At 40.4% G+C, this 24,491-nt stretch overlaps 1 protein-coding gene across 1 annotated transcript in view; it reads right to left on the reverse strand.

The window, feature by feature from the left end:
• The window catches only part of fras1 (Fraser extracellular matrix complex subunit 1), a 397,669-nt gene that overhangs the window by 198,012 nt on the left and 175,166 nt on the right, over positions 1-24,491 (reverse strand). The window contains exons 7-13 of the mRNA XM_052040656.1: positions 21,365-21,448; positions 20,154-20,255; positions 16,606-16,797; positions 14,283-14,372; positions 11,743-11,781; positions 10,172-10,319; positions 2,320-2,463 (exon numbers count right to left, since the gene is read on the reverse strand). Coding sequence (XP_051896616.1) covers positions 2,320-2,463; positions 10,172-10,319; positions 11,743-11,781; positions 14,283-14,372; positions 16,606-16,797; positions 20,154-20,255; positions 21,365-21,448 — 799 coding nt within the window. The remainder of the gene's footprint in view (positions 1-2,319; positions 2,464-10,171; positions 10,320-11,742; positions 11,782-14,282; positions 14,373-16,605; positions 16,798-20,153; positions 20,256-21,364; positions 21,449-24,491) is intronic.

Consider the following 24,491-nt stretch of genomic DNA (forward strand, 5'->3'; position numbering starts at 1 on the left):
TATAGGTCAAAAATCTGTCCATCTCAGCCTTGAAAACATTCAATGAAACTGCCTCCACAGCTCTCTGGAGTAGAGAATTCCAAAGATTCATGACTCTCTAAGAAAGCAACTTCACTTCTTTACTGACTACACTACTGTGACTTTACAGGCACAGTAGTGTAGCGGTTAGTGTAACGCTTTACAGCGCCAGTGCCCCGGGTTCAATTCCCGCCGCTGTCTGTAAGGAGTTTGTACGTTCTCCCCGTGTCTGTGTGGGTTTCCTCTGGGTGCTTCGGTTTCCTCCCACATTCCAAAGATGTATGGGTTAGGAAGTTGTGGGCATGCTATGTTGGCGCCGGAAGCGTGGTGACACTTGCAGGCTGCCCCCAGAACACTCTACGCAAAAAGATGCATTTCACTGTGTGTTTCAATGTACATGTGACTAATAAAGAAATCTTATCTTAGAAAGACGCCTTTCAGCCCATTGACTTCATGCCAGTTCTTAATACAGCATTCCTATCAGAGCCTTTCCTTGTGAACTGTTCTCTCTTATATACCCATCAGCTCATCTTTAATTTTTTTTTAACTCCTGGAATAAGCCTCCTAATAACTCCCAATAAGCCTACCTATATGTCTTTGGGACGCGGGAGGAAACCAGAACACTTGGGGAAAACTGCCACAGAGAGAATATGCAAACTCCACGCAGACAGTACCAGAGTTCAGGATCAAACCAGGCTGCACCATTGTGCTGTCCTAATTCCTCCTCACCCCTACCTTGAATGGGCAACCCCTTATTCTGAAGCTAGTTCTAGATTTCCCCAGAAAGGAATCATCTCAGCAACCCTCCATAATTTTAAACACTTTGATTATATTTCCCCTTTATTTTCTCTGCTCAAAAAATACATCCTTCAAGAGTTCCTTCGTATTTATATTTCCTTGTGTACTTTTTTGATGGCTTCAAGTATTATCTCTAAGTTCTGTGAATCTGTATCCTCTGCTCTTCCTTGGCATTACTTACTTTCAGTCAGAGCATAATTCTTGTTTTTTTTTGTACTGAAATATATCATGTTGGACATAGAATTCCATCTCCATCTTTTAGGCTGTTACCCTACAATTTTCAATAATCCTAAACTGTTTGCATCTACTTTCTAACGTAGTGGCAACTCCTCCCATTTTGGCAGTATCTGAAAGTGTGAACAACACTTGTCAAATCAATGATACACAGTGAAAAGAGGTACCACCACAACAGAACCATGTTGGACTTCAACCCACTTCTGATCACTCTGAATAACTGTCTGTAATTCCTGCTCTGGTTTCTCCATTCTAACCATGTTTTAATCCAGTTTGCTATCTACCCTAATTCAAAATCTGTTTGTCCCATCTAATAACCCCTCATGTAATACCCTGTGAAGGCCATTCCTATATGCTATATACACTGCAGCCACATTTCTGCCATCTACCCAAGTCTGATACTTAAATAACTCGACAGAATTGGGTCTGTCAAGCACAACCGTCCCTTTTGAACCTGTTAATGATACCATTTTGCTCTTATTCATTGTTTGGGAAAAGACTTTAAAACTTTTCCCTCCTCAAACAACTAGGCTATTGTTATTCATTTGGTACTGGCTCTCCTTGGACAAACAGGTCCACATTTCCATCTTTCAGCCTTCCGGCACACATCCATAATCAATAGAGCAGAGCCTTACTTCAAGATTTACTGGTTTGAACATAGATGTTGATGAAATTTTCAAATCACCCCGATGAGAGAAATCTCTTGCCAAAGTTAGTCAACATATAACTTCAAGATTTTTTTTGTAAGTATTTGAGGTGACATTTGTTTACTGGGATAGAATGTTTCTCAATGCAATCAAAGGCATCCCTAAAGACCTTGATGGAAAAAAAAGAGTTTAATAGACAAGGACATCCGTCAGATTTAAAGAAAAGATTAAGATTTGAAGGGGGTGTAAGTGCAGAAACAAGATATATTCCCATTTTCAAAGCTGATGGAAAAAAGAGATTTAATAATCTTTTCTTTTGACAGGGTCTAGAAGAAGTTATCTTGCTTCAAAACACTCACTTATTGCCCATTTGATGTAAAAGATGATAGCAAAATATCCCCCATACAGTTTTTTAGACCCTTAACATGTGTATAACTCTTAGATGTTGCAATAGATCCATAAACAAACTTACTTGCTTTGACAAAGCTTTCAATCAACACACAATTACTAAACTGACGACAGATGTTTACCAGGTACCAGAAATACTCTAATATTGTCAGTATCACAAAGGTGACTTTCAAAGCATTCGGAGAGCCTGAATGATCAGGAGACTGTCACATACCTTTACACAACCCACCGTCCTGGAGGAATCCGGGGTCACAGCGCTCCAAACAGCGGCCATTCTGCAGAACTTTTCTCTTATTGTTACAGATATCACAATGATCAGGAGACTGAGTGCAGGTCAGGCAATCAGGATGGCACTGAACTATCAAGGAAGTAATGAGGTAAAATCATGAATTTCCTGCAACATGAAACTAATTATGTCCACAGACATTTCCATTCCTCCATTTATCCTTTAAATAATACTTAATCAAAGACCCCACCCACCTAGGTCATTCTCTCCTCTTACATCAGGTAAAAGATACAAGAGCCTGAGGGCATGTACCACCAGGCTCAAGGACAGCTTCTATCCCAGTGTGAAAAGACTATCGAACAGTTCCCTTATTCGATGAGATGGACTCTGACCTCACGATCTATCTTGTTGTGACCTTGCACCTTATTGTCTACCTGCACTGCACTCTCTCTGTAGCTGTGACACTTTATTCTGCATCTGTTATTGTTTTTCACCTGTACTACCTCAATGCACTCTGTACTAACTCAACGTAACTGCATTGTGTAATGAATTAACCTGTACGATCTGTATGCAAGACAAGTTTTTCACTGTACCTCAGAACAAGTGACAATAATAAACCAATACCAATACCAGGAAAATTTTGATTTTTAATGAATAATTATTTCATGTATGTTCATATTCTAAATACACCTTTTGATAAACACCATTATTGTTTTGGGAGCATTATCCATGCATCTGCTTCCAGGAATTAATGTCAGGCAAAGTCAAGATTCCTCCCCACTTAATCCCTACTCCAAAGCTCCCCATCTCCTGTTGCTGGTGGCTTTAAATCAATCTGATTCCCACAAATTTGGGATCAACCACCTGCAAGCTCAATGGTGTTCAAACAGGAGTCAAGAGTAATATCTTGAGAATGAGTGAGCTAAAAAAACGAAGAAGCCACAAACGGTTTTGGGCCAGGGAAAGTACACTTGCCAATTAGCTGGGAAAGGAGAGGGTGCAAATTTAATGGGGAGGGTCAAAAATTGGTACTTTAAAGGGAGGAAGAGCATAGAATGAGGGAGTTGACTGTACAAGGGGCTGAAGAATGTACAGCTTAATTAGATGCGAGACAACCATAAAAATAAATGGATCTGCAATTGTGCAAAGGAACTGTTTCGGTGGACAGGACATCTGGTGTGAGCTGTGAAAGATAAGGATGGGAATAGTGAGTCTGAACAGTGGGGGAGCTAGATGGGGAGAATTTCAGTGAGGAGGAAAGTGACTGCGTTGGGAGATCAACATAGTCACCTTCCTCTTCACTCACATTCTTGTTGATCTTTTGAAAGGCAAAGTATCTCTCTGGTGCTTTCAACATCACTTAAATATCAATTGTGATGCATGTTGAAAAATATTATTAAAATATTTAAAATATTAAAAAGCGGGGACAAAAAAAAAGAAAAAAACTTCGGAGGCCTCGTGGGCTTCGCTTCAGAGGACTTCGGAGCAGATAAGTTTTTCTTTATCTTTTAATTAGGTTTTTAAGTATAAGGCTTAGTTTTTAATAGGGTTGTAATTTAATAGGGTTAATGTTCTTATAAGGTACTTTTATAAGGGTTGTAAAAGTTTTAAGTGGTAGAGTGGGGGCTGGACTGCGCCGGCACGGCGCGAGCAGTTTAAAAAGCAAACTGCCGTATCCAGCAGGCAGCGCCGGAGCGGGCAGCGGAGTGAGAGGTAGCAGAGTGTTCTGGGCTTGGCTCAAGGGGCTTCGGCGTAAAGGGGCAAGGAAAGGTAGGTGATTTGAGTTAAGGAAGGAGTATGAGTGCAGTATCCTGTACTCAGTGTCAGATGTGGGAGTTCCTGGAGTGTCCCTGCCTCCGGGAGGGCTACATCTGCACCCGGTGTGTCGAGCTGCAGCTCCTGAGGGACCGTGTTAGGGAACTGGAGATGCAGCTCGATGACCTTCGTCTGGTCAGGGAGAGTGAGGAGGTGATAGAGAGGGGCTATAGGCAGGTGGTCACGCTAGGACCATCGGAATCAGGCAATTGGGTCACAGTCAGGAGGGGGAAGGGGAAGAGTCAGGTACTGGAGAGTACCCCTGTGGCTGTAGCCTTTGACAATAAGTACTCCTGCTTGAGTACTGTTGGGGGAGGCAGCCTACCTGGGGGAAGCAACAGTGGCAGTGTCTCTGGCACAGAGCCCGGCCCTGTGGCTCAGATGGGTAGGGAAGGAGTGAGGAGGGCACTAGTGATAGGGGACTCTATAGTTAGGTGGGCAGACAAGCGATTCTGTGGACGCAGGAAAGAAACTCGGAAGGTAGTTTGCCTCCCAGGTGCCAGGGTCCGGGATGTTTCTGATCGCGTCCAAGATATCCTGAGGGGGGAGGGAGAACAGCCAGAGGTCGTGGTACATATTGGTACCAACGACATAGGTAGGGAAAAGAATGAGGTCCTGAAAAGAGAATATAGAGAATTAGGAAGGAAGTTGAGAAGCAGGACCTCAAAGGTAGTAATTTCTGGATTACTGCCTGTGCTAAGCGACAGTGGGTATAGGAACAGAATGAGGAGGAGGTTAAATGCGTGGTTGAGGGATTGGAGTAAGGAGCAGAGATTCAGTTTTCTGGATCATTGGGGCCTCTTTTGGGGCAGGTATGACCTGTTCAAAGAGGATGGGTTGTACTTGAATCCCAGGGGAACCAACATATTGGCGGGGAGATTTGCTAAGGCTACTGGGGAGAGCTTAAACTAGAATTGTTGGGGGGGTAGGATCCATACTGGAGAGACTGGGTAGGAGGTGTTTGGCTCTCGAGTGGAGGAGGCTAGGAGTGGGTGCCGTGGGCAGGAGCTAGAGAAGGGACGTGTTCAGACAGGCTTGAGATGTGTCTATTTTAATGCAAGGAGTGTTGTGAACAAGGCGAAGAGCTTAGAGCTTGGATCGATACTTGGAGCTATGATGTGGTGGCCATTACGGAGACTTGGATGGCTCCGGGGCTGGAATGGTTGATTCAAGTGCCGGATTTTAGATGTTTCAGGAAGGACAGGGAGGGAGGCAAGAGAGGTGGGGGAGTGGCACTGTTGACCAGAGATAGTGTCACGGCTGCGGAAAAGGTGGACGTTGTGGAGGGATTGTCTACGGAGTCTCTGTGGGTGGAGGTTAGGAACAGGAAGGGGTCGATAACAGTGCTGGGTGTTTTTTTATAGGCCGCCCAACAATGACAGGGTTATTGAGGAGCAAATAGGGAAGCAGATCCTAGAAAGGTGTGAGAATAACAGAGTTGTTGTGATGGGGGAATTTTAATTTCCCAAACATCGATTGGCACCTCCAGACAGTGAGGGGTTTAGATGGGGTGGAGTTTGTTAGGTGTGTTCAGGAAGGGTTCTTGACACAGTATGTAGATAGACCTACAAGAGGAGAGGCTGTGCTTGATTTGATATTGGGTAATGAACCTGGTCAGGTGTCAGATCTCTCAGTGGGTGAACATTTTGGTGATAGTGATCATAATTCTATCTCCTTTACATTAGCACTAGAGAGGGATAGGAACAGACAGGCTAGAAAGGTGTTTACTTGGAGTAAAGGGAATTATGAGGCTCTCAGGCAGGAAATTGGAAGATTAAATTGGGAACAGATGTTCTCTGGGAAAAGTATGGAAGATATGTGGCAAATATTCAGGGGATATTTGTGTGGAGCTCTGAACAGACATGTTCCGATGAGACAGGGGAGTCATGATAGGAGTCATGGTGTACGAAGGCTATAATAAATCCAGTCAAAAGGAAAAGCATATAAAAGGTACAGAGAACAAGGTAATGTTAGAGATCTGGAGGAGTACAAGGCTAAAAGGAAGGAACTTAAGAAAGAGATTAGGAGAGCCAGAAGGGGACATGAGAAGACCTTGGCGGGCAGGATCAAGGAAAACCCCAAAGCATTCTACAAGTATGTGAAGAGTAAGAGGATGAAATGCGAAAGGATAGGGCCTATCAAGTGCAGCAGTGGGAAAGTGTGTATGGATCCGGAAGAAATAGCGGAGGTACTTAATGAATACTTTACGTCAGTATTCACCACAGAAAAAGATCTGGGGGATTGTAGTGGGGACTTGCAGTGGCCTGAAAAGCTGGAGCATGTAGATATTAGAAAAGAGGTGGTGCTGAAACTTTTGGAAAGCATCAAGTTAGATAAGTCACTGGGACTGGATGAGATGTACCCCAGGTTGCTGTGGGAGGCAAGGGAGGAGATTGTGGAACCTCTGACAATGATCTTTGTGTTGTCCATGGAGACGGGAGAGGTTCTGGAAGATTGGACGGTTGTGGATGTTGTTCCCTTATTCAAGAAGGGGAGTAGGGATAGCCCAGGAAATTATAGACCGGTGAGTCTTACCTCAGTGGTTGGTAAGCTGATGGAGCAGATCCTGAGAGGCAGGATTTATGAACATTTGGAGAGGTATAATATGATTAGGAATAGTCAGCGTGGCTTTGTTAAGGGCAGGTCCTGCCTTACGAGCCTGATTGAATTTTTTGAGGATGTGATTAAGCACATTGATGAAGGGAGAGCAGTAGATATAGTGTATATGGATTTCAGCAAGGTGTTTGATAAGGTACCTCATGCAAGGCTTATGGAGGTGAGGAGACATGGGATCCAAGGGGACATTGCAGTGTGGATCCAGAACTGGCTGGCCCACAGAAGGCAAAGAGTGGTTGTTGAAGGGTCGTATTCTGAGTGGAGGTCGGTGTCCAGTGGTCTACCTCAGGGATCTGTACTGGGACCCTTACTATTTGTGATTTTTATAAATGACCTGGATGAGGAAGTGGAGGGGTGGGTTAGTAAGTTTGCAGATGACACGAAGGTTGGGGGTGTTGTGGATAGTTTGGAGGGCTGTCAGAGGTTACAGAGGGATATAGATAGGATGCAGAGCTGGGCTGAGAAGTGGCAGATGCAGTTCAACCCAGATAAGTGTGAAGTGGTTCATTTTGGTAAGTCAAATATGTTGGTGGAATATAGTCTTAATGGTAGGACTCTTGGCAGTGTGGAGGATCAGAGGGATCTTGGGGTCCGAGTCCATAGAACGCTCAAAGTGGCGGTGCAGGTTGACTCTGTGGTTAAGAAGGCATATGGTGTATTGTCCTTCATCAATCGGGGAATTGAATTTAGGAGCCGTGAGGTATTGTTGCAGCTATATAGGTCCCTGGTCAGACCCCACTTGGAGTATTGTGCTCAGTTCTGGTCGCCTCACTACAGGAAAGATGTGGAAGCCATAGAGAGGGTGCAGAGGAGATTTACAAGGATGCTGCCTAGAATGCGGAGCATGCCTTATGAAAGCAGGTTGAGGGAACTCGGCCTTTTCTCCTTGGAGAGACGATGAGGGGGGACCTGACTGAGGTGTATAAGATGATGAGAGGTGTATTGAAAGGGTAGGTAGTCAGAGGCTTTTCCCCAGGGCTGAATTGGTGGCCACAAGAGGTCATAGGTTTAAGGTACTGAGGAGTAGATATAGAGGAGATGTCAGGGGTAAGTTTTTTACTCAGAGAGTGGTGAGTGAGTGGAATGGGCTGCCAGAAACGGTGGTGGAGGCTGACACAATAGGGTCTTTCAAGAGACTGTTAGATAGGTATATGGAGCTGAGTAAAATAGAGGGCTATGGGTAAGCCTAGTAATTTCTAGGGTAGGGACATGTTTGGCACAGCTTTGTGGGCTGAAGGGCCTGAACTGTGCTGTAATTGTTCTATGTTCTATATGCCATTTTAATGTGAATACTCAGTTTTCCCTGAGAAAGTTCCCTCTTCTGAAGAATTGAAACAGCAACTGGAATAGAAGTTGGAGAAAGCCTATGGGATGACTTTTGCAGAAATGATTTGCTGCCTGCAGTCTTGACTGAAATGATCCTATCGTCCAATTAGATTCAAATTCCCTTTCTGCTGTTAAACATTTTGCATCCACAAAAAATTAATTAAACTTTTTTTCTCCTAAAGCTCTTCTACTAGCAGAGTATTTTGTAATATAAAGAAGAGAATTAATTCCAGAATTAAAAGTAAGAGTAGCTTATTGATAAATGTGGGGGTATTTCTGTTATTGGATGAAAAACTTGTAACATTCATATTCACTGTAGATTCCAAATATGCATCAGTGGCAAAAATGAGCACTTTTCTTGCATTTGTTTCCTACATTTGTAGAGGAATGTTAGGGCTTGAGTCTTCCGCCTGAACTCCGGGCATATATATCCCACTGAACTATCAGTCTGATTCATCGTTAGCCTATTTTACAGACACATATTCAGCTGTTTTCACTAAGATTGTGGCATTTGTCTCTTCTTCTTAGACAGGATTAATGTTGACTTGCTCCTACTCCAGTTCAGAGGGTTGTGAAGGGGCTGGAGAGCCTTAGGTGGGATCCTCAGACGTTGACACAGGTGGGGCAGGTGGACGCTGGACAGGGCAGATCGGTGTGTTGTTTAGAACATTGGGGTTTGGTTCCTCCTGCTTTTTTACTTCCATTCATTCCCATTGGGAGGTCTCAAGGTACCTTCCTCCTTCTCTATTTTGTGCCAGGGATTCCCAAAAGTCAGAAAGGATTTTTACACTTAGGGAGATTTTGAAAATGCGCTTTAAGTGTTTTCATGTAATTACAGGATGACAAGGAGGAATGGAAAAATGTGGACAGAAGAAGGTATGACTATAACATGGAACTGATCTCCATCAATGAGCCTTAGTCCAATTATCCACTGCGCTCTACAGCTGCTTGACTTGAAGATGGCACTTTGTTTTGACTTCCTTATCTGGAAGTTCAGTGGGATCCAATCTTCCAAAATTGGTTCATCAGAAGATAAATGGAGATAACAGTGGAACAATGTAAGCAGCTGTCTGTGCGCTGTTCCACACCTCCACTTTGCTTACAGAGGGAGAAATGGAGAACCCTCATGGAAACTTCAAGAACCTGGGCATGTCGGCAAACGACAACCAGAACACTGTTTAAAATTTAAAAATGCTCAGTTCTACACAACAAAAGTGAAGACACTGAAAAGACAAGTTAACATGTAGACTGGCCCCCTGTAGAAGAACCCACGCAGCTGGACCAGGAAATGCTTTATTTCTAGTAGTGATGAGTGCATGAAGAGATCAGTGGACAAGTCAAGAAGAGGGCAACATCAAAGGTCAAGAATTCAAAGTTACTAATTAACTTTATGAAGAGACAGCAAGAAAGGGTGAACAGACAATTAACCTATATTAAAATGCGGGAAGCAGCTGTAAGCCCTAATCTATAGCACTGTTCTTAACAATTCACACTTTTAACATGGAGTTTCACTATATCAAAGTTTTTGAACTGAGTGTTGTACCTATAAGGTTTTGTCCAATAACATGACTGTTTGGTCGATGGAGCTCCAGTCTATAAACACAAATACACCAAATAACAACAGGTTCTGCTAAATATTAATCTGTGCTTTGTTACTGGAATCAATTCAACATGTTTACATTTCCAAACAGTTGTTACTATAGGTGGAAGTACATTGTGCAGGGTTTTCATCTGCTGTAAGAGTGCACTTCTGATCTGGCATGTACAGTCAGGCACAGATGAGGACACATACAGACATACACGAGGACAAGGATACACACAGAGATACGTACATACATAAATATGGATGCATACCTGAACACTTGCTTACATTTGTACTAGCAGGATTTATAATGAATATAAAAAGGATTTGTGATTATTTTCAAACGATGTGGTCAGGAAATCAGAGCTATAATCTGTGGTAAATGATAAGCACTATTTTGATATGCATTGAAAATAATTCAAAGTTATATAATCTAAAATTCTCCCTACTCTATTATCTTCTGTCACTGTTAATAGATTCCTCTGCCAGATATCTCCATACCTGGTTGGCATTCAGGACAGCATTCCCCATTCACTTTCACAGCAAGGCTGCCAGCAGGACACAGAGGACAGGAGCGCATATAACAGGTCACCTGTGAATCTCGACATTCACATTCTTTACAAGGACCTTCATGCCATTTCTCTCCATTCTATTTAGTGAGGGATTTAAAGAGAACATAGAGCACATTCATAAAATTACTCTGTTCTAAATTGATCGGAGGTCAATGTGCACAAATCATTGACTGACTCGGAGAAAGAAATATTCCTGTAATTACATTTTTATTGATAAGTCTTAGCCACAGTATGTCATAATTTCTGGACTGCATTGAAAGGGAAAACTAAAATAGTAAATATAGTGGTGGGATTAAATTTGCTGTCATGGAGAATTCTCTTGGCAATCCCAATTTTAGACAACACTTGATTCACTTTCAAATTACTAAAATTACTGATTGCATTACATTGTTTGAGGTATTAAACTTTCTCATAGAAATCATCATTCAGGAGAACCTGCTCTATACGGAAAGCAGATGGCCAATGGCTATTAAGACTGGCAGTATAAAGTGATACTGCAGTGCATTTTTCATGGAAAAAAGACTGATCACAGAATTCAATCCCCTGGAACAGCAGTAAAATGCCCAGAATACCAAATCGTAATAAAGAACTTGGCATTCACTCAGGCCTGGATCTTCCTCTGACTGGTGAACCGTCTGAGCTCACCTGTCCCCTGCTCAAAAGGCTGGTCTTTCTTGGAGTGGGCCTCAGGCACAATCTTCTATTCCTAGCTGATCAACAAAGCCCAACCCAGCACAAGGGGCTTCTGATTGAAACTATCAGGCCCCAGAGTTGCTTTGTCAACCTGTAAAACCCTGTCCCCAAAACTTACTGGCTATCAAAACAGTCATTGAGCTTGAATGCTCATGAATAATTCTGGCATTCATAAACATTCAAGAATGCCTACATTTTTAACAATTAAAGCAAATTAAAAATTAAAATACTTAAAATACAGTTGAAAAATTAAATGTATTGAAAAAGCAAATTACTTTCTATCTACTCTTCTACCAGCAGTTATTTCATCCAGTGGAAATGAATGGGCCTTTTGAACTTGCATTAGATTTGTGCAGCCAAGTTTCCCAGCTAAGGTGCTGAGAAATCCTTAGAAGTTTGCACCCATTACTGCCTCCCCCCCCCACAAAGCACACTGGAACTCAAGAAGTGTACAGCGGTGAAATGTCATTGGCTCAGAATCAGTGACCAGCTGTACTGAAGTTCAAGACTCCTGCCTTCACTTGGGAACTCCAATAGTCCAGCATGTTAAGTATTCCCAGCGGAGCAGTGGGTTTTTAATTCAGAAGTCCCACAAGCCATTACTAAAATAGACTGTGTTCCATTCTAGTGCAGACACCACTTACATTCCTCCTCACCCTCTGCAGTATAGTCCTTCTCACAGTCTCCTTGCCTCCATCCATACATAGGTATCAGTGGGTTAAAAGTCTGTTCTTTCTCCAGTTATACTGCTTCCTTCTGAGTTGTGTTTCACTAAGGTACTAAAAAGTCACACAGGGATCTACCTACCTGCAGATGTTTTTCACCTTTCAAATCTGAATGGTGAACCTAACAACAACAAAAAAAAGAAATTGTTAATAAATTCTGCACAAAAATACTCTCTCCTTATATAAACATCTGTCCTGATGCTAAGCTGGTAGGGCAGACTATCTACTACAGAATCTGCCTGGTTTTCATTCTATTGAAATTAATGTTATTGCAGGGATCAATAACAGGCTGGAAGCCACTTCAACAAATCACCACCCATAAAGGTGAACACTTACCCTAAGGTAGTTTTCTTCTTTGAATCTATGTTTGCCTTTTTGTATGTACTTGTATAAACACTACCTCTTTTGTTAATTTTTAGATGTCTTTACTGATGACAGGTGATTAAATTTGGAATATTTTTGCACTGCTGGACTAAAACAAGATAAATTTTCACAGGCTGTAGTTTCACACAATAGCTCCAAGTTTTAGCTCTGAATGATTGCCCTGCAATGTGATTTGTCAATTGTTCATTCACCAACCAAACCCCAATTCCAGAAACTGCAAAATTAGGCTCGGAAAAACCATTTTTGTCAGGCAAGCAAATCTGTTGAAGATCAAAACCAGCAATTTAGAAAAAGTACATTGACCCACACATACAGATGATGGGGTGGCAAAGTGGTGCAGCTAGTAGAGCCACTGACTCACGGCTCCAGCACCCTGGGTTCAATCCTGACCCCATGCCGACAGCGTGGAGTTTGCACGTTCTCCAGGTGATCATGTGGGTTTCCTCCAGGTACTCCCATTTCCTCCCACGTGCCAAAACCATGCAAGTTGGTGGATTAATTAACCACTGAAAACTGTACCTAGTGTGTAGGTGAGTGGCAAAATAATAGAACATAGAACAGTACAGCACAGGAACAGGCCCTTTGGCCCACGATGTTGTGTCGAACTACTTCAGCTAATGACACCTAATGCCTTTTGCCTGCCCATGAAAATCCCTTCAAACTCAGGAGGGGGGGTGTAAATTGAGGGGAATGTGGCAAGAATAAAATGTGATTCATGTAGATTAATGCTTGATGGTTGGTGCGGACTCAAGTGGGCCGAGAGACCTGTTTCTATGATGTGTGACTCTTTGACAAATACTCCAAATTAACTTTTGATCAATGTTTTAATTGTGATTGAATGCTCTTAGTGTTTTGGCTTTATTTAGTTTTTCATTATTTTTTAGGATATGTACGTTTTATTTCACTTTTCATCATTTTTATACATTCCTGGATGTCAGAGGGGTCATGGGTGAGCTGGTGGTCAGGTTCTTCATGCTCTTGGCCTTGTTCTGGTGCACAAACCCCCTATCCTTTCCCTTCCAGTCATTCCACCCAATACAATGGTGTTACGTTGCACAAGGACACACCACATCTCACCAATGGCAATTGGGACAATTCAGTCAAAAGGTTGACCCCAGCGGATCTGCAAAAGATCAGTTTATACCTACTGTGTAGGCCTGTGGTGTGCCTGGGTAACTCACCACTGGCATAAAACGATAGGCTGTTGTCAGGATGGTAGCCATGAGCCACATATTCAGACAGCAGATCTGTGTCTATGTCAAGTGGGTTTGAAAGTAGGAAGTAGTATTTCTACAGCCACACATTTTCCATTAATGATGCCCAATAATTTGGAAAATTCATGCCCTATTGGTTCTCCTCTGGATACTGCTGAATTGATTTCAAACAAGACATCAGTGACCAAGGAAGTAAAATGGTGAACAAGAAGCAGTAAAGTGAATTACTTACCAAGTAAACTAAATATAATTTTTCCAACAACTCAGGACCAAATCTATCCAAAGCCAATTAGATATTTTTAAACCAACTTGCACTTTGCAAGACCCCAAAAAACAGCAACATGCCAAATGACTAATTGTACTTCAATGACAGTTTGATGATAAATGTTGGCTACAGGTCTCCTTTAAATGCCACAAGATCTTTTAAATGCAGCTGACATTTGTTTAAGATCTCAACTGATAGGAAGTAACCACAGCTATAAGTCAGCTGTAAGTCTGTGCTGTTTCCTGCTTGGCCTTTGATGGGTAAGTTGGCTTTCTCCTAGTGCCAGTTTGGTTTACTTCTCTCAGTAAGCTTGGCTTTGTCTCTGACCCTATGCATTGAATTATACAGTATATCCTGGCAAAGAGAGTTGTGTTGGATGGAAAAGACAAGCAATGAACTGCTCACAGAAGGGGCTTCTTATTGGTTGCTATACAAATGTGGGCTTCCTATAGGCCAAGATCTGACTCCAACTTTCATCATCAATTCCACCACTATAAGGAGTGGCATGTTCCCAGCGCTAGGTAGCACATATTAGAAAAGAATGAGCTTGGATTTAGCAGGCTACAAAAAAAATCTGTGCATTTGGAAAGCAGTCACTTCTTCGACGTATTTGATTTAGCAAAGTAACCCAATTGTTCCTTTATTAAATGTGTTTTACCATGACTAGTTATTGCATATGCTTGTAACTGTGGGCACCACTAAAACATCCCCCATTTGATTATATTTTTGAGCACACTGTGTTCATTGAGTGGGACCCACCTCCATGCCTTGATTCTTATAAACACAGTAACTGGCAACCGGCACGCATTCAGGACAGCATTTTCCAGGCAAATGTAGCAATTCTTCACCCTGCAGATGATTACAAAGGTTTAGTCAAATAAGGTAATTACCACAATTACCATCAGAGTGGGTATATGAAGACTTAGAAGGGAGCACATTCATGTACATACTGGGTCCTGGGTTCTGGAACCCCTGTTTCACCAATGAAGTAAAGGGTCAGTATGTTAGGTAGGATTGTCATTAGCATATAGACAGGATAGTTTATGGTAGCAGCACAAGTTAAACTATGCTAACTCACTCTCTGGATATGCAGAGATACGAGTAAAAGAAGTGTGGGATGAACTAAGAATAGAATTTTAATTCTTGGATACATGCCCAGTTATCTTCTGGAGGTGCTGGGAGTGTCAATAAAGAGTAGGCCTTCATTATAAAATTCTAAAGAGATAAGGTAACAAAAATTCTGAAAGTCAGCCATGGTTGGCCAAGTGTGTGAAATGGTAATGGGAACAATAAAAGAGATAATATTGCTAATGAGCAAGTTCGAAAGGATCAGGCACATGGTCTACATGATTGCATGTTCTAATGATGCGCTTATCCAGTAACTCAAGGTTTACTTTAGTCAATTAACTGTTTGAGGTTCAACAGTGCACTTCAAAAACTCAGTGGTTTTGTTAAGACTAACGTGAGAAGTTAAAGGCACAATGTTGTCTGCGTGAGAACACTGAGGGACCATGAACTTGTTGCTTGTAAGAATAATTGATACCAATCTTATAATTATTGGAGTGTTGGGTATGAAGTACCTTCGTTAGTAATAAATAATGATTGTTAATTTGAAGCATTTCCACCCCAAGTCCACAAGATGATATTAAAACCAAGGATAAACATGGATGGAATTTGCCCCTCATTTGCAACACTAAACACACAATATAAAAGCCCTCCACTTCTGAAATCCAGAAGCACTGATCTCAATGCAAGAACTGAGCTATAGAAACAAAGCAACTCTCTGCTGTACAGTATCATCAGGATACAAATAACATTATATAATTGCAAACATTTCCTTTTGTTGTTTGCTCATACTTTTGGTAAACAAAGTGAAGATTGAAAAGGATAAGCTAAGCTAAAATCACTGCACCTGTGTCACCTAATGGCACAGAAATCAATAAAAAATGGCTGCTGGATAGAATTCTTTATACCCTTTGATCTATTGCATTAAATCTTTTTGCCTAAAATTGGATTTTTAATGGAGGAGCAGCGAAAAACAGATCTCATTGAGAAGTAAATATTTCAGAATATTTTTTAAAATTAATTATGTTACACACATTAGTTACTGAACTTTTTATCAATGTTTCCATTCAGGCTTTATGTGCATATTTTCAACTTCTTTCCATTCCCCTACTCTCAATCTAACAATCAGGCTGTTATTAAATTGCTGTGGTAATTGGTTAGGGCAGAGTCAGCACAACCATCTCCAATGACTGTCCCCCTAAGGTAAAATTAGAAGTGGAAACGTTCACTGATGTTTGCACAGGGTTCAGTTCCATTTACAACTTGTTGCAGTAAGACTTGGACAACATCCAGCAAATAAAATAAAATTTACACCATTCAAGTGTATAGCATTAAGCATCACCAACAAGAGAGACTTTAACCATCTCCCGCTGACTTTCAATGAGACTACTATCACCAATCCTCTACATTCAAGGTTCTGGAGGAACTAAGGACATGTAATATGCTGCCAATGTTCACATTTTGTAAAATGAAAATCTAATGTAATTGTTACATTTTTGTAGTAAAGACCTTGTACGAGATCAATACATAACATAGCCATTCTTCTATACTTCTACAGATCTAACAATAGGGAGATGCTTTCTACTTTCATTCTGTATCTATGGTCTCAGTAGGGTTTCCAAACAATAGCAACTTCTGCCTATCTAATATTCCCTCCTATGGGCAGAAAGCACTAAACTTGAAATGCCAATACTTATTAACTTAAATTATGTGAAGATGGCTGGGAGGAGAAGGGCAAATTTTGCTTCAAAATCAATCAGAACTTGGAATAGGTGAAAAGTAATTACTTTTTCTTTAACTCAAATTAGACAGCATGGTACCAATTATCTTCAGCAACTTCTATTTGAACTATTCAGCAGTCCACCCTACATGCAGCATGATTAATTCTATGATGTGAAGATAGTTGTAGAAGAACTGAACTCAGCATCTGACTATTTCGAGCAAGTCATTCAAATTCACAGAAGAAATGGAGCCACGCCATCATTTTTCAACAACACAGGCAGAGGGAGTTCCTTACCCACGAGCACTCCACCCTGGCACACTCCACCATTTGGCAGAGCACCTGTCCTCTCTCGCACATACAGAACTCGCAGCCAGTCACATTCCACATCTCTCCATGATACCTGATGACACCTTCATACTGGCAATGTCCCTTTCCAGACACACATTCCTCACAGCAGCGTCCAAATCTTTTGACTTTATTCTGCCCCTGTGGACATAAAAATAATGAAATAGGGTATGAAAATTAGATTTGTTTGGCATCTGGAGGAGTTTTCACGCAGGGAGGAAGAAGAAAGTATAGTTTTGAGAAACTGGAAGACCAGGTCATTCCAAGTTCAGTGAAAGCACCTCTTACGATGAGCGTTTGTCGGCTCTTGGACTGTACTCACTGGAGTACAGAAGAATGAGAGGGGACCTCATAGAAACATTTCGAATGCTGAAAGGACTAGACAGAGTATAGATGTGGCTAAGCTGTTTCCCTTGGTGGGTGATTCCAGGACTAGAGGGCACAGTCTTAGAATTAGACGGTAACCGTTTAGAACAGAAATGAGGAGAAATTTCTTTAGCCAGAGGGTCATGGATTTATGGAATTCTTTGCCACGTACAGCTGTGGAGGCCAGATCACTGGGGGTAGTTAAGGAGGAGATTGATGGGTATCTAATTAGTCAAGGTATCAAGGGGTATGGGGAAAAGGCCGGAAATTGGGGCTAGATGGGAATAGTTTAGTTTAGCTCATGGAGCAGACCCAACTGGCCGAATGGCCTACTTCTGCTCCTTGCTCTTGTGATCTTGTGACCTCCTTGGACACCAGGCCATAGCTGGAGAGCAAAGGGGTAACCAGGAATCAGAAAGAACGAGGTTCAGGGCAGCACAGTAGTGTAGCGGTTAGCGTGATGCTATTACAGCGCCATCGATCGGGGTTCGATTCCCGTCGCTGTCTGTAAGGAGTTCATACGTTCTCCCCATGTCTGCGTGGGTTTCCTCCGGGTGCTCCAATTTCCTCCCACATTCTAAAGATGTACAGGTAGGTTAACATGGGTTTAAAAGGGCGGCGCGGACTCGTTGGGCCGGAAGGGCCTGTTACCATGCTGTATAAATAAAGTTTAAAAACAGGAAGGGAAAGAGGAGATTACAGGTTGGAGAGGTTGGACAGGGACTCAGTTTGGGAGTGATTTATATGCCAGCTTGTGGAACTGGGATGAGGTACATCTCCATCTTCCCCAAGCAATGCAGGAAAACCACTTGACTGCTTGAGGCCTGCAAACTCATCCCTTTAGCTGTTGAGTTTTCCAAGGCCCACAAAATTCAGCAAGCAAGGAATAAACCTAGAGCAGTTGAAGTTTGAGACATTCTAGCATTCCACTTGACCAAACATACCCGAATGCATTGGCTTTCTTGACTCTTATTTTGTTAGATGCAAAAATAATTTGGAAATACATTGCAACTAAGTTTTATTTTAATACATATAAAACTAATTTCAGTTAATGGATCTTAAGTTTATGAATGACAGAAAAATGTTCACATTAAATTTGACTATTAGGTACTCTGACTTGCAGCTAAAAAATGTTAATCATTGTTATATTGTTGTTATCTTTACGTGAAAGCATAAATACAATAAAATGTATTTATATAAATACAATAAAATATTTAAAATACAATTAAAATACAATACAATATTTATATAAATATAATAAATTGTATTTATTGCTTTACAGCTGCTACTTGGAACAATATTGTGTATATTTGCAAGCCACAAGCAAGCATTTAAAGTTGTTACCTCCAGCAAATTCTATGTACCAATTGATAATCCAGCACTAAGAAATGGAAGCTACTATTAATTATGGTTAGCATTGACTTAAAAATGCTCATATTTTCCTAAATAAGAACTCTTGTGTATATGAGCATTTTAATCAAAAATGCTTCTTAGAAAGAATGCCAAATCTTCCTCCCTTTATGTCATTTCAAACACTTGTGTAAAAATGCTTTTCCCTTTTATACTTCATACCCTTGGGTTAGTTTGATACTGCAGGGTGAAACAAGATAAGCAAAACACTTGAGCGGATTGAATTGCAGCATTCTTTGTGCCACAGACCTCGCCGAAGGATAGAAACTCACAAACCTCAGGGAGTGGAATAAACCTCTCCAAAATCTAACACATAAACCTGTATGAAGTTACCACCCAAACACACAAATTCACTGCATCTGCAATACCTGGACAGGTGAGGGCATGGAATGTTTTGAAAGTCCTTAAAGTATTATTGTTCTTCATTTACAATAGGTCCATCTGCTGGGTTAGCCATATCAAACAACAGGTGGGAATGCTTAAAGTTGCTCACAGCCAAAACACATCCCTCAATCATTATGACACACCCTTCTGCTATGCACGCTTCTGACAAAACACATAATTGCATGATGCAAATGTGAAGATTGTGCTTAAAGTCATATAATCAGTGTTTCCTATGTAAAACCCCCATATATTTAATTGTCATCGCTGCTCTTAACTGATTAAACTAAGGTTGAAATACATATTTGTCTTTTGTTCAAATGACTGTCATGGTTGGTGAGCTAAAAAACTGCCTTAGGCTAGATTCAAAAAGATTAGCAACTGTAATTCAACTCTTCATATACTGTAAATGCATAATCCTTAAACCAGCAATTAAAACAGAAAATGCTGGAAATACTCAGCAAGTCAGGCAGCGCCTGTGAAGAGGGAAACAGGCTGTTTCTTACTCCACAGATGCTGTCTGATCTGCTGAGTATTTCTAGCACTTTGTGTTTTTGTTCTAGATTTCCACCATCTGTTACTTCTTTTGCTTTTCCTTAAACTAGCTACACACTCATCAACTGAGGTTTTCATGCTTACAGGGGGAAAGTTTTAGCAGCTTAAGTTCAAGGATGTGATGTAAAGACACAGATTTCTCAGAATCAAAACCAAGACAGCAGCAAACTAAAGTGAACAACATTCATCAATGTTGGAGCTAGCTGTTCACCTATGAAACCAATCTGACCTCATCACTCAGATTCAATTAATTCACTTTTAATTACTAATAAACACACACAGTGGGAAAATACAGTTAATAGTGTAAATAAAGTATGTTCAAGTTGTTATATTTTCTGGCCGAGGACTAATATACGATCAGCTCAGGGAAGTTCCTTGAGATGGGAGATCTCGGACCCAGCTGCTGCAGTTTTAGTAGAAGCTTAAACGATGCCAATGAGATTTGTGTTGGAACTCATTACCAAGAAGCACATCTGGGGAGCCAGCACACCCCTCTTCCACATACCACCTTGAGGAAATCGTCACCAGACTTCCTAATTCACATAAATATTGAACTCTACTGACACATACAAAAATAGATCATCCCTTTCCTGGGTTGGGGGATGTTGAATGGCTTGAGAGATGTCATTGTGTGGGGATTGCATGCCTGAAAATTTGGAAAGCTCTCCAGTGGGCAGGTCTTCTTTCTCTCCTGAACTGGGGTGAAAGAACATAAAAATCTACTCCGTGATGTCCCACAAATGTTGCATTCTGTGACTTCCTCCGTGTGAGTAACCTGCCATTACCTTTTCACAACTCAGTGAGGGGCACGTCTGCGTATAACATCTGATTTCACCACGGTCACATATACAACTGATGCATTCATTCTTTTTCCACTGGTCACCATGCTGCAAAAACAAAGACCAGCTTGTCAAGAGAGATACTCAACCTGTATTTCACCAGAATCCTTTGTGGTGTAATTAAACAGAATGTAATGACCTCTTATTATCTGGCTATTAGAGTGATCTGATAGTGTTAACAATTTTATTACTTGTTCCCAATTGATAAGCAACCAGTCGAGTGCAAAAAAGATATTTTTAGACGCTTTTTCTCACAGATATCTCTGAAAGTGTTTAGAAACATCTGAATTGTGAAAATGTTAATCATTGTTGCTAGCATTGCTGCAACACCCTTCCAGTTAGTTTATTTTAGTATCTGAGATGTCCTAGTTCGCAAGAGTGATGTTCATTAAAAACTGCTTCTTTAAATAATCTGGCATTTCTCCAGAACAGAATAAACAGGGAAAGTTGTTTCCAATGAAATCCTTGAATATATGAAGCAACCTTTTTAAAAAACTGAATATTTTTTAGCACAATGGAAGTCTACTCTGGACACAGAATTAAAAGGATTATTGTAATATCATGGGGCTGTGCCTCGTTCAAATCAGGTTGGCGATCATCACCACTGAAGTGACAAGAGGCTACATTGAAAGGACACATTTCTGAAAAGGCTGTATACTTTCACAAGCGGACTTGCAAACATTTCAGGGATGTGTAGGAAACTAACAAACTGTTAGAACCAGGACATACACACTGCCCTTAAGGAGAAAACAAAACTGACAAACTTCTATTCCATGCAATTAACTTGCTACAAAATTCAAGGCTAAATCAGAAATCTGTAAAGCAATAAAAAAGTTTCTTTGAAGAGCTGCCTGAAATCACACAACAAATGACATTCATCAGCAAATATTTCAGTCAGGGTTCAAAAGCAGCCAATCCTTTACTTATCACTTCATAATATCCTATTAGATATATTCTACAAGTTAAGGTAAGGGAATTGGTACAAGCAAAGGAATAAATAAAAAAAAATTGATTCTAAGCACTGTTAAAACAGCAAACAAAGCCGCAAGACATCAAAGACTGGCTTATCATGTTGTCTGACTTGGAACTGGGCTCATGATCAAAAGCTGGATCTTAACTCGTAAAAACCAAAACTTGCAGTTCAGCTTCAAGGTTACCTCATACTCCTTCCCTGCCAATGAACAGGATTTTGGCAGACATTCAGGACAGCACTTTCCAATCTGCAATACCACATCTTCATCCTACAGTTAGTGGAGATTAAAAAAAACATAAATTAGCAGCCCTGGATGGATGCACCATTGATAAAGTTCTCATTTATTAGTATTTAAAATTCCAAATGACAATAACAGGAATTTCAGGCAATTAAATTCAAATTGGGTTCATGACTGTTGATCAATTAAGAAAAGTTTTGGTTTCACCTCCACCCATCCTGCTGATGCAGGCTCCAATCTAAATATTAAATCCTTTACTCTAATCGTTCTGGCTTATATTGGAAAGTTTGTTCATAAATGTATTTTTATGATCACCAAATCCTATTTTACAAGCACATTTGACTCTGCACATAAATGCTGACACATCAGACTGGACCATTGTGCTCTTGCTAATTCATCCCTGTATTTTGCAGTGAGAAGATGTGGGAAACAAAAGCAGATCTCCTCTTCTAATTCCCTTTGTATTAACTACAGATAATTCCAGCATTGGGGGGGGGGGGAGGGGGGGGGGTTGCCTCCTTGGAAAATAGGCCATCTCGCGACTTCCCATAATGCAAAGCTGCATTATCTGCACATGCGTCAAGAAATGCAAATTGACAAAAGAATAAATTGTTTGTTGATTTATTTTTTCCCCACATAAATTCCACGAGAGCACATTTTATTTCATATCTCAAAATTTTTCAGTAGCAATTTATGAATTCTGTAAGGGCAAATTTCCATAGCTGTAACACAGGGTTGCCTGGCCTGTGAGTTTAATTTTCTGTGGGCTTCTCTTCATTGTCCACCATAAACTCAATGGAAGTTTCCAAAAGCCTTGAGTGTTAATGCTATCTAGATTCGGAAGACTTTTAGCAGTCCATCCTGCAAAATTCTTGTGGAACAGCAGTTTAATTAGTATTTTTATGTTATTATGTTATGTTCTTGTGTTGCCATACTTCCCTTACAAGAACAGTGTATGTCATTCATCTTTTGAGAATATTGTGGAAAATTCTGAGAATGTCTCTATCTCAGGTATGGCATTTAGAGAAAAGCAGCCATTGTTTACATCATGGCCAGCAGTAAACCCTTACAATTATTTATAAAATTATTTAAAGGGGATAAAACAGTCAGAGTTTACATGTGTAACATTTTAACCGCTTGGATTCTAGTTGAATGTTCACTTAAGTCAAGTGCATCTCTCAGAAAAGCATCGATTTATATCACATGATGTAAATTAACAGTTTTAATGGCTGGAGCATACATTGCAGACTAAGCAACAGGTAAGATGTGCCAGTGCAGAACTAGAAGGCCCAAAGCTCAGGAAAAAAAGTGATATTTTAAGGGCCGATGTTAATTTAGAAAACTATGGGCCAGAACTTGCTGCCAGCAGTAAGTTCCAATGTGCTGGCCATTGACTTTTGTGACAGGTATGATCTATCCCAGATCCACCAGTGTCAATTTGAACGCCGAACTGTCCTGATACTACATGGCATAATATACTCCCATCACAGGAGTGGGAGGGAGCAAGTCCAGCCCTTGAAGCCGCAGAAGAAACATTGACAAGCTACAAAGCTGCCTCATCGTTCCCTCTCACCTATCTTAGCTGCTGACAAAAATATGCTTGTAACATTCAAAAATATTCCAAACTATTAAAAATCAAAAAAAACGAATGATTAAAGTACTTAATACTTCTTAAAAGCAAAACTATTAAAATACTTAAATCTTTATAATGCTTTAAAAGTGTTTTCAAATAAACTAAATTAATTAAAGAATATAAATTCCCTAATACTGTGTCCCTTTAAGCCAGTTCTCTCCATTGAAATGAATGGAACTGCTGTTCCTTAACCAGGTCTTATCACTGACTCCTCATCCAAAGTATTAGGAAATTTCAACAAACTAACATTCCGCCACTGGGGACTGTAGACTGGAGAGTCTACAAGGAGTTCAATGTCAGAGCACCGTTGGCTAAATTCCAGCAACAAGCATGCTGCAAACATAGTAATTCCAAACATACAGGAGGAAATGTTGACATTTTCCAGCAAATTTCATAACATAAGATGTGTTAGCAAGATATAATAACTGGAATTTATTATGGAAAAGAATTTGCAACAGTAAATAATTTCACAATTCACCCTCAGTCTCTTCTACCCAACTATACAGGTCAACACAAGTTACTTTGGAATTCTGAATGAATCCCAAGGTGCTACCTGTGCACAGACAGAAAGCTAGCCCATTAGATTTTTCATTCTGACAGTCTATGTAGAATTTGGGCTGGCACTGATTCCTTCTAACTTGTTAATCACCCAAGAGAAACCAACAGTTGCAGGTAATACTGGGAAGAAGAGAAGACCCTGATAGATTTCTCATTGACACCTCACCCAAACACCAACTAATGCAACAGACTACTAAAAAAATAACATAGATATAGCATTACAGTCTACGTTATTAAACTACTGCAAACGTTGGTACCAAGATAACTACAGTAGCCTGTATTTCTTGATTTATAATTACTACTTGGTTATGTCACATAACTGAATACAAAGTTATTGTTTACCTTAAATATATTTTGCCATTACAATTACTATAATGGCTTTATTTCCTGTCTTCTGACACCAGGGCAACAATGCTTTGGCTAAATTCATTTATTTTAAATGGACTATGTTACTTTCCAGCATTAACAATGTTCTATGCGAAGCCCCTGTACTGAATTTGACTTGATGACTCCAGAACAATGAAGAATCACTTGCATTAGCCCACTAAAAATTGGTTTTTACAAATATATATTCTTTAGTTCAATTTTCACTGAGATGTTTACTTATCATCATGTAATGGCATTACTATTTTGAAGTATTGATTACTGTTTAGGTAAAGAAAAACAACTCAGATACCATATATGGATACAATTAATGCAAGTGGTTTATGCAAACTTCCTTAATTTTGAAAGAAAATCAATATACTGCAAAGAACACCCCATGAAGACCAACAGCAGTCTAACAAATGATGCTAACAGGGAAAAAAATAAGCTTTTTTAAAATCCAAATCTCACAAAAATACTCTATTCTAAAAGAAATGAAAGTTCCTCCACTACTCAGCT

This window comes from Pristis pectinata, chromosome 2 (assembly GCF_009764475.1).
Source record: "Pristis pectinata isolate sPriPec2 chromosome 2, sPriPec2.1.pri, whole genome shotgun sequence".
NCBI lineage: Eukaryota > Metazoa > Chordata > Chondrichthyes > Rhinopristiformes > Pristidae > Pristis > Pristis pectinata.